General features: G+C 41.9%; 1 protein-coding gene across 1 annotated transcript; it reads left to right on the top strand.

Moving 5' to 3' along the window:
• Positions 1 to 9929: 9929 nt before the first annotated feature.
• On the top strand, positions 9930 to 10847 carry LOC124087423 (olfactory receptor 8S1-like). Its single transcript, XM_046436306.1, has one exon. The coding sequence runs from the start codon at positions 9930 to 9932 to the stop codon at positions 10845 to 10847; it is 918 nt and encodes a 305-aa protein (XP_046292262.1).
• Positions 10848 to 11115: the final 268 nt, after the last annotated feature.

The raw sequence follows: 11115 nt of genomic DNA, 5'->3' as shown, positions 1-11115 counted from the left end.
GTATAGAATCATATCATCTGCAAATAGTGATAATTTAAGTTCTTCTTTTCCTATTTTTATGCCTTTAATTTCTTTCATCTGTCTAATTGCTCTGGCCAGTGTTTCGAGAACTATGTTGAACAGAAGTGGAGAGAGAGGGCATCCCTGTCTTGTTCCAGATTTTAGAGGGAATGCCTTCAGTTTTTATCCATTCAGAATGATGCTAGCCTGAGGCTTAGCATAGATTGCTTTTACAATATTGAGGTATGTTCCTGTTATCCCTAGTTTTTCTAGAGTTTTGAACATAAAGGGATGCTGTACTTTGTCGAATGCTTTTTCTGCATCTATCGAGATGATCATATGGTTCTTATTTTTAAGTCTATTGATGTGGTGAATAACATTTATTGATTTCCGTATATTGAACCAGCCTTGCATCCCAGGGATGAATCCTACTTGATCATGGTGTACAATTTTTTTGATATGTTTTTGTATCCGATTCGCCAGAATTTTATTGAGGATTTTTGCATCTAGGTTCATTAGAGATATTGGTCTGTAGTTTTCTTTCTTTGAAGTGTCTTTGTCTGGTTTAGGTATCAGGGTGATGTTGGCCTCATAGAATGAATTTGGAAGTTCTCCCTCCTTTTCTATTTCCTGAAGTAGCTTGAAAAGTATTGGTATTAGTTCTTCTTTAAAGGTTTTGTAAAATTCTGCTGTATACCCATCCGGTCCTGGGCTTTTCTTAGTTGGTAGTCTTTTTATGGTTTCTTCTATTTCCTCAATTGATATTGGTCTGTTTAGGTTTTCTATATCCTCCTGACTCAATCTGGGCAGATCATATGACTTAAGAAATTTATCTATGCCTTCACTATCTTCTAATTTATTGGAGTATAAGGATTCAAAATAGTTTTTGATTATCTTCTGTATTTCTGAAGTGTCTGTTGTGATATTGCCTTTTTCATCCCATATGCTAGTAATTTGAGTTCTCTCTCTTCTTCTCTTCGCTAGCATCGCTAAGGGTCTGTCGATTTTGTTTATTTTTTTCAAAGAACCAACTTTTAGTTTTGTCAATTTTTTCAATTGTTTCTTTTGTTTCGATTTCATTAATTTCAGCTCTGATTTTAATTATTTCTTGCCTTCTACTTCTTTTGCTGTTGTTTTGCTCTTCTTTTTCAAGGATTTTGAGATGAAGTATGAGATCATTTATTTGTTGGTTTTTTCTTTTTTTAAGGAATGAACTCCAAGCAATGAATTTTCCTCTTAGAACTGCTTTCAATGTGTCCCATAGATTCCGATATGTTGTGTCTGTGTTTTCATTTATCTCTAAGAATTTTTTAATTTTCTCCTTGATGTCTTCTATAACCCATTGATCATTCAGTAACCTATTGTTCATTCTCCAAGTGATGTATGCTTTTTCCTTCCTTCTTTTATAGTTGATTTTCAGTTTCATTCCATTATGATCAGATAAGATGCATGGTATTATCTCTAGTCCTTTATATTGTCTAAGAGTTGCCCTGTGACATAATATATGATCTATTTTTGAGAAGGATCCATGTGCTGCTGAGAAAAAAGTGTAACTGCTTGATGTTGGGTGGTATACTCTATATATGTCAATTAGGTCTAGGTTATTAATAGTGTTATTGAGTTCTATAGTTTCCTTATTCAACTTTTGTTTGGAAGATCTGTCCAGTGGCGAGAGAGGTGTGTTGAAGTCTCCCATGATAATGGTATGGTGGTCTATTAGACTCTTGAACTTGAGAAGAGTTTGTTTGACAAACATAGCTGCACCATTGTTTGGGGCATAAATATTTATGATTGTTATGTCTTGTTGGTGTATGGTTCCCTTAAGCAGTATGTAGTGTCCCTCTTTATCCCTTTTGATTAACTTTGGCTTGAAATCTATTTTATTTGATATGAGTATGGACACTCCTGCTTGTTTCCGAAGTCCATATGAGTGATATGATTTTTCCCAACCTTTCACCTTCAGCCTATGTATGTCTTTTCCTATCAAATGCGTCTCCTGTAGGCAGCATATTGTTGGGTCTTGTTTTGTGATCCATTCTACTAGCCTGTGTCTCTTAATTGGTGAGTTTAAGCCATTAACATTTAGGGTTATTATTGAGATATGGGTTGTTCTTCCAGCCATATTTGTTTATTTCTGTTACTAAACATGGTTTGTTTTCCTCTTTGATTATTTTCCCCCCCTTTACTGTCCTACCTCCCACTGTTGGTTTTCATTGGTATTTTCCATTTCCTCTTCCTGTAATGCTTTGGCGAGGATGTTTTGAAGAGATGGTTTTCTAGCTGCGAATTCTTTAAACTTTTGTTTATCGTGGAAGGTTTTAATTTCATCTTCCATCCTGAAGCTTAATTTCGCTGGATACACAATTCTTGGTTGGAACCCATTTTCTTTCAGTGTTTGAAATATGTTATTCCAGGATCTTCTAGCTTTCAGAGTCTGTGTTGAAAGATCAGCTGTTATCCTGATTGGCTTACCCCTAAATGTAATCTGCTTCCTTTCTCTTGTAGCTTTTAAAATTCTCTCCTTATTCTGTATGTTGGGCATCTTCATTATAATGTGTCTAGGTGTGGATCTCTTATGATTTTGCACATTCAGCGTCCTGTAGGCTTCTAGGATTTGGGATTCTGTCTCATTCTTCAAGTCTGGGAAGTTTTCTCGTATTATTTCATTGAATAGACTGCTCATTCCTTTGGTTTGGAGCTCTGTACCTTCCTGTATCCCAATGACTCTTAAGTTTGGTCTCTTAATGTTATCCCATATTTCTTGGATGTTCTGCTCATGGTTTCTTAACAGTCTTGCTGAGCTGTCTATGTTCTTTTCCAGTTGAAATACTTTGTCTTCATTGTCTGATGTTCTATCTTCTAAGTGTTCTACTCTGCTGGTAGTATTCTCCATTGAGTTTTTAAGTTGGTTTATAGCTTCCTGCATTTCTAGGATTTCTGTTTGTTTGTTTTTTATAACCTCTATCTCCCTGTATAGTTGATCCTTTGCTTCCTGGATTTGTTTGCGTAATTCATTGTTGAAGTGATCTTTCATTGTCTGAGTTTGCTGTTTAATGTCTTCCTTGATACTCCAGATCATCTGAAGCATGTATATCCTGAATTCTTTATCTGACATTCCATCTGCTGCAGCTGTTACCTCTTCTAAAGTTGCGTTGACCTGCATTGCTTGTGGTCCTTTCTTTCCTTGTCTTTTCATACTGCTTGCGTATCTGTCCTGCAGGTGCGGGCGGCGGCTCTGCTCTCTCCTTATTCCAATTGGGGTGTCGTGGCTACCACGCCGGCAGGTCACTGGGCCTGTTCTGGGAGCTGGCGGCGGCTCTGTTCTGCCGCTACTCCAATTGGGGTGACGTGTCTGTTGTACCGGCAGGCCACTGGGCCTGTCCCGCTGGTCGGTCGCAGATCTGCCCACCTTTCGGGCACAGGTGGAGGCTCTGCTCTGCCCCTACTCCAATTGGGGTGTCGTGACTACCCCGCCTGCAGGACGCTGGGCCTGTTCCTGGCACGGGCGGCGACTCTGCTCTGCCCCTACTCCAATTAGGGTGGTGTGTGTACCACGCCGGCAGGCTCCTGGGCCTGATCCGCCGTTCTGGTGCAGGTCTGCCTACCTTGGAGGCGCGGGTGGCGGATCTGCCCTGCCCCTCCTACCACGCCTGCGGACCCCTGGGCCTGATCTGCAGGTTGGTCACAGGTCTGCTCACGCTGCGGGCACGGGTGGCGGTTCCGCTCCGCCCCCACTCCAATTGGGGTCACGTGACCACCACACCGGCAGGGCCTGATCCGGGCGTGGGAGAAGGATCTGCTCTGCCCCTACTCAAGTTGGGGTGACGTGTGTACCACCCTGGCAGGCCACTGGGCCTGACCCGCCAGGCTGTCACAGGTCTGTTTACCTTGCAAGCACGAACAGCGGCTCTGCCCTGCCCCTCCTACCACGCCCATGTACCACTGGGTCGCGGGTCTGCCCACCTTGCAGGTGCGGGTGGCGGCTCCGCTCCGCCCCCTCTCCAATTGGGGTCACGCGGTCACCACGCTGGCGAGCCGCTGGGCCTGCTCCGGGCGCTGGCGGCGGCCCGTCTCCTCCCCTCTGGCTCGACGACAAATTGAGGAGACTCAGGTGTCTGTGCCTCACCCCCCCTACCAGGAGACCAACTGTTTATGTTGCCGCTGGTATTGATGAAGTTCTCTCCTCCGCCGCTTTCTGATGACATCAGATCTCTGCCATGTTGGTATCCTATGCGAATGGCAGCATTTCGTTCCCCTTGCCGGGCAACCAAATCAACGGGTGAGTCCTGACCGGCCCTCAGCAGGACCTGGACCGAGAAGCAGTTTCCGCGGGCTCCTAGCCCAGGGCCAGGGAAGTTCCGGGACCCGGAACTCGGCCACTCCGTGCTCAGTGTAAGCTCCTATAAGTGTAGGCTCCAAGAAGCAGTCCCCGCGGGCTCAGTTCCGGGAGCCGGAATTCGGCCGCTTAGTGCTTGGTGTATGCTCTGATAGGAGCAGGGTCCAAGAAGCAGCCTCCGCAGGCTCCGCAGCCCTGGGCCAGGGCGGTTCCGGGACGGTTCCGGGAGCCGGAACTCGGCCGCCCCGCGCTCAGTGTTCGCTCCGATAAGATCAGGTTCTAAGATGCACCCAGGCACTGAACCCTAGCAATCTGTCTGCAAGCCGCAGGCGAATGGCAGCCTGAAATTACCTGTTCTATGGCTGAATGAGCTGCGGTCAGTTGAAAACAGGTATGGTGACGTCAGCTTTCCAACATGGTGGCTGCTGGCCTCCTCTGTGGTCTGACCGGTGTGGAGAACCGAGATGGACCGCTTCCTTCCCCCGTCTCGAACCCAGAATTCAGCCCTGAGTACGGTGCTTGCACGGCTGGCAGAAACTGCAGCGCTGTATCCCTGCGTCGCTATCTCCTCATTTCCCAGCGCGTGCTGCAGACTCTAGCCGCGGGGCGATTTGCTGAATAAGCAGTGTTACCCTCCGTGCGACAAACCTCTCGCGTTTGTGTCCCCGTAGCCGATCCTCGTGCGATGGAAATCCTTCCTCCAGGTTCCGGAGCACCCCACTATTGCTGGAAATTCCTAACAAGATATCCTTTAGCCGTCCTGACTTGTCATACTCCCACACAGTGAAGCAGCACACGGGGGCAATGCACTCCCCTCGCCGCCATCTTCCTTCTCCTTGGGGCTGGTTTTTGCCCCTAGAACCTGACTGCATTGCTTTTTATGCTGTCCAGGTATCTCTCATTGAGCCAGAATGGGTTCCTCTTAAGCTTGAATTTCTTTGATTTCCCCCTTTACTACATCTGTCTCACACTAGTGGGAGAATGTTCTCTGCTTTCAGGACTCCTGTGACAGATCCAGCTGACCTGGACAGTCCAGGATAATATCCTTATTTTAAGATTTGTAATCTTAATGTCATCAGCAAAGTCCTTTTTTTTGCCATGTAAGGTAGCATATTCCAGGATTCAGAGATGAGGTTGTGGACATTCTGGAAGAGCCATTCTGCCTACTGTAGGAGTTACATTCTCACTTTAGGATAGTGGTTGTCTATGGGGAGGGAGGAGAAAGATTAGGGAATGTGTAAAGACTTTGAATCTATAATTATCTACTTTTAAAAATAATCTGAAGCAAATATGGCAAAAGTATAATAAATAAAAAAAATTTATATTTTATCACACAAGAACAAAAATACTGAAAGTCAAAAAACAGGAAATATTTAAAAAGTAGAAGATAAAAAAAAGATGAATTAACTCCAGAGAAAGTGAAATTTAGACTAACAACTGACGTCTCAAAAGAAATGTTGGACTAAATAGAAGATATAGAGTCATATTTTCAAAGTACTGAATAAGAAATAACTTCTCCATTAGGATTCTATGTCCATTAATAAATCATTAGACACGACAAACCTGTATTGAATTGTCACACAGTAACCCATAAATATGTATGATTAAAATAATAATTCATAATAAAAATAAAATAATATAGAAATTTTAAAAGAATAGAGGTGAAATAGATATATCACTAGCAGACTTGCACTAAATGAAATTTTAAAGGAAGCTTTCAAGAAGAAAGAAAAAAAATAATTTTGCAAGTGGAAGTTATTTCCTTCAAATCTATCTTCTGATTCATTAAGACCTCTTCAGCTTTGTTTAATTTGTGTCAAACCTGTCCCTTGAAATCTTAGTTTTTGCTTTCAAGCTTTTCAGTTCTAAGTGCGGAAAAGTTGAACAAAAAAGAAAGAAAAAGAAAAAAAGGCAAACAGGTGAACAAATTTAAAATATCATTGACCATTTAATAATAATAATGCCATACATAATAGTAGTTATGAGTTTAATATGTAGTAAATTTAAAATATGATAATTATGTCTTTAACATACATAGTACAATGAGACATGAATAAGATCTGAAGACAAGATGAGTCACTTAGCTTCAATGGGAATTCCCAGAGGAATTATCTAGAAACTGTGTTTAGCTAATAAGCCCAACATTTGCCACAGGCTGAGCTTTCTAACAGTCAGGATGGACCCACCTCCCCCCTGGGCTTTCAGGTCAAGCCGTGCCCATCCCATTGGCCACCTTCACCCAGCCGCCCATTTGAAATAGTTAGACCTGAGCCTCCACTCTTAGTATGGTGCTCTGAATACTATATTAACAGTACAGAGAGAGGATTGTGCAATTAAGCTGGGGAAGCATGAAAGAAATTGCTGTCATACTTGTTAAGAATTGGATTTTTTCACGCTTCCTTTTTCTTTGTAGTTTTAAGGAGTCATTAAGGGATAAGAGCAAAAATATTGTCAAAGTTCAGAAAAGCCTTCTGAAGTCTTCATTTGCAGGAGCTTTTGATGAGTGAGCTTACATATTTCTCTTTGTGCAAAAAAAAGGTCTTAAATAGAATAAGCAATGTCATTTCCTAAGATTAGCCAACTGTGAATTTCTACTGATTTGAGAGGCATGCTTACCAACTCAGGAAAACAGGACACATTTTGCACTAAGAAGAGACAGAACATGGTGATGCTTCCCTCTTTCCTCTGATGCTTTTTTTCTGTCACTGGGTTCCCCCAGTTTCTACCATGACCTGTCATTCCCCCATCAGGAACTTCTTCCCATTAAGTCCTCTCGTCTGCTGTTTGTCTTCTGGGCTATCGGTACCTCCCTTGTCCTCTCCGGCATGGTATTCATTTCTGTTACCTAAGATATTTGGTCACTTCGCTTTCTCCTTTTGAGAAAATTAAACACTTGTTCTGGGTGTGAAGGAAAGAGTCCTCAGCACCTCTGATTTCTTCAGCATTACATTCAAGTCAGTAAGTCTTTCCAGCCTGCCAAAGTAGCTATGTTTAGCTTCTATTTTACATATGGGACAACTGAGACAATGTCTCTTTCCTGTATCTTGCTGTATTCCCTGTTTATGGTGTTGGATGTCCTCATTATGGCAAAAACCTGGAAGTTTGGGAGGCTAATAAGAGGGAGCTGGCTATTAGCAGTGGGGGAAGGTGAGGACATCAGTGATAAACATAAGAAAACTTGTGATTCAAAGAGAACTTGGAACATACAGGCTTCAGAATCTAAAACTAATCATATCTTTAAATATGGGTACACCCTGTAATTGCATATTCAGATATAAGTTTAGAATTGGATAAGAGACATTGCTTTGAGGCAGACCTCTCCAGTTGACAATTTTTTTTTCTCCATTGCCTTTGCTATACTGGGTTTAATGCAAACTCTAAGTGTCTGAAATCTCTTGCTGGTTCCTCCTGATCAGGTCTGTTCTCTGCAAATAGGAAAGCCCTACCCTATTCTCTTCCAGAGTCATTCATTTACTCATTCATTCATCAATGCATTAATTTGTGCTTTTAAATAAAATACTTTGAGCAAGGCTTTAAGCCAGTCACAATGCTAAGTAACTTCCTAAGCCTCATTCTAAAAAAACAATTCCTTTGGAGCAGGTTCTTTTTGGAAAAGATCCACTCCACTGACTCCACTTATTGTACAATAACTGTATACATAGTGGGAGTATTCTGATAGCTGTTTCATTCTAAATTTGGACTCAGACCCTGAATAAGTGAAGAAACGAGAACACTAGATTAAAAAAATAAGTGATAATTTTATTTATTTCTGTGACCCTTCATGTAACTTTACAACACATCTCACCCATGAGAAAGTCTGACTTCATAGTTTCTGAGTTTGTCCTTGGTGGAAATATCCTTTGTAAGATTCTCACTTTTGGCCTTTATTTTTAAGGGAGAAAATTTCCACAGTTTAAGGAGTTTCTAGTGCTAGTGAGTGAGGCTTCATCTGGAAAAGAGTAGTGAGAAGGAGTCCTTTCCTTTTTCTCTCCTACAAAATTATAATGGGTAGTGTGATCTTCTGTCTGCATTTCTTGTTTTTTTTTCCAGCATCATCTGCCAATGATGTGATAATCTCAGAAAGAATCCAGTTTGCTGTAGCTAGATCTATACTGGTGAGTTAAAAAAAATTAATATGGAAAATGCATACCCCCCATATGACTGGAAGAATTTAAAAACAATCTATCCAATTTAACTTTTTATTTTCCTCTTTTAGAAATTAAGGAAGGAGGGACTGTGTGTCCAGCAGGGATTTCAAACTCTGCCTAAACACCATGTTCTCTTACTGACAGTCAAACTTACTAGTTTGGATAAAATTTATTAGTCAGGATTTGAAAATTTTCTGGATCATTAGATTTGAAAAAGTTTTTCTCTAATTCTATGCTAGTTATTGCTAAACTGGGTGAGAACTAAGGTAATGTGAAATTGATTCCTAAGAGTAGTATAATGCTGGATGTTGTTTGGGTAATCAGTGGAAGAGAAACCATAGACCTTTGAGAATTTGAATGTGCCAGTCTTGCAGTAGGAACACAACAGTTAAGAGTCAAAGAGGAAGAGTTACAGTGGTATTGCTGGTAGTGTTGAAGGGTTACCCTGAGTCTATGGTTGTAATCTAGGTTGTCTGTTCAGAGTAGGAAAAAAAGAGCAGCATTTAGAGAATCAGTAGGAAGTCTGTGTTTCAAGAGGCATAAGAGCAGAGACAACTATGGAATCTGAACAGGTCACATGTATTACATTTGCCTTGGGCCTGGAGTCTATGACAGTGTGTGTTCCATATGGACAAGTTTCTCCTATCAGTTATGTCACAGCTGGAGCAGCTCTGGGCTGTCCCTGTCATTATTTTCCTTTCTGTTTACTTGGCCCATCTCCAACCACTATTCCTTTTCACTTTCTGCTACTAAATCCACTTAAGTATTTATTGAAAAAATAAAAAATAAAAGTTATGTATGGGAACTGCTTACTTCCCAACAGCAAACCTGCTTATCTTATGTAAGTTTGATGGATGCAGCAAACTCACACCCACCTAAGGCCATGTTTTGCTTCTGCTCTGAAATCCTACTATTCCCATTCTCCCAGAGACATCATTTCTGCAAATTTCTCATATTCCTTATGCAGTTCCATCCTCTTTACTAGATTATTCTCAATAGTTTACAAATATTCTCTTGTAGCTTTAATAATAAAAGGATAACAAACTTTAAAACATTTAAGAAAGAATAATAAAGGTAGACAGAGAATTGATCTAGGGTTGGGGTCCTGCTGAAAAGATTATTAAAGGGTTTAGGAAATCTAGGGGCTTAGGGAAGTTTTCCATTTCTAAACATGAACTTTTGAGTAGGCATGAAACTTTGTGAAAAACAGGATTAAGCTGGGTTTGATGCTGGGTGCATACCTATAATCCCAGCTACTGGGGAGGCTGAGGTAGGAGGATTGCAAGTTTGGGGTCAGCTTCTGCAATTTAGTGAGACCTTGCCTCAAAACAAACAGCTACAACAATAATAATAAAAAGAGGACTAAAACATCTAGATATTTGTTAGACATAAGAAGAAGTTTTACCCAATTTATTTCTTATCTTCCAAAGAAAATACTGCAGGCTATGGGAAACCACAGTGTTGTTCCCGAGTTCATCCTCCTTGGGCTGTCTGGGGATACCCAGATCCAGGTCCTTCTCTTTGTGCTTTTCCTGGTGATTTATCTGCTGACCATGGTGGGCAACCTGGTGATGCTGCTGGTAGTCAGGATTGATTCCCACCTCTGTACACCCATGTACTTCTTCCTGGGACAGTTGTCCTTCCTGGATCTGTGTCACTCCTCTGTCACTGTGCCTAAGCTGTTGGAGAACCTCTTGTCTGAGAAGAAGACCATCTCTGTGGAGGGCTGCCTGGCTCAGGTGTTCTTTGTGTTTGCCACTGGGGGCACTGAGTCCTGCCTGCTCGCTGTGATGGCCTACGACCGCTACGTTGCCATCAGCTCTCCTCTGCTCTATGGCCAGGTGATGAACAGGCAGCTGTGTGTGGGGCTGGTGTGGGGCTCCTGGGGCGTGGCTTTCTTGGATGCTTTCATTAATATCCTTGTAGCTCTGGATTTAGACTTCTGTGAGGCTCAAAATATCCACCACTTCATCTGTGAGCTGCCCTCTCTCTATCCTTTGTCTTGCTCTGATGTGTCTGCAAGTTACACCACCCTGCTCTGCTCCAGCCTCCTGCATTTCATTGGGAATTTTCTCCTGATATGTTTTTCCTATATTCGCATTTTGCTCACCATCCTGGGCATCAGCTCCACCTCAGGTAGAAGCAAGGCTTTCTCCACCTGCTCCTCCCACCTCACCGCAGTGACTTTCTTTTATGGCTCAGGGTTACTCCGCTATCTCATGCCAAATTCTGGATCCACCCAAGAGTTAATCTTCTCCTTGCAGTATACCGTGATCACTCCCTTGCTGAATCCTCTCATCTACAGTCTGAAGAACCAGGAGGTGAAGGCCGCTGTGAGAAGAATGTTGAGAAAGTGTTTCTAGTGTTTCAAATGATAGATTACAAAATCATAACGATGACTAGAATTGCAGTAAGTAGCACCTGAATATTAAGAACTCCCTGATATGTGGATCTAAAATGTGCCTTATGCCTCTTCTTAAAAATACTGAAGAAAAGGTGGAGAGTTATTTGGGGGAGATGATACCAGTGTAGTCCCATTCAGAGGAAGATGGAAGGTTAAGATAAACCTCTTGGTTAACAATTTTTTTTTCATATAGAAATACTGTATGTCATTATTACACAGTATATTAG

This window comes from Marmota monax, unplaced genomic scaffold (genome assembly GCF_021218885.2).
Source record: "Marmota monax isolate L192 unplaced genomic scaffold, Marmota_monax_Labrador192_F-V1.1 WCK01_AAM20220418_F8-fsc00012, whole genome shotgun sequence".
NCBI classification, from domain to species: Eukaryota; Metazoa; Chordata; class Mammalia; order Rodentia; family Sciuridae; genus Marmota; species Marmota monax.
Note: the sequence above shows the minus strand (reverse complement) of the source record. Positions and strands in the feature narration are given on the sequence as shown.

What these genes read in the sequence shown, in the direction of transcription:
- LOC124087423 (XM_046436306.1), top strand. Translation starts at nt 9,930, where the DNA reads ATGGGAAACCACAGTGTTGTTCCCGAGTTCATCCTCCTTGGGCTGTCT.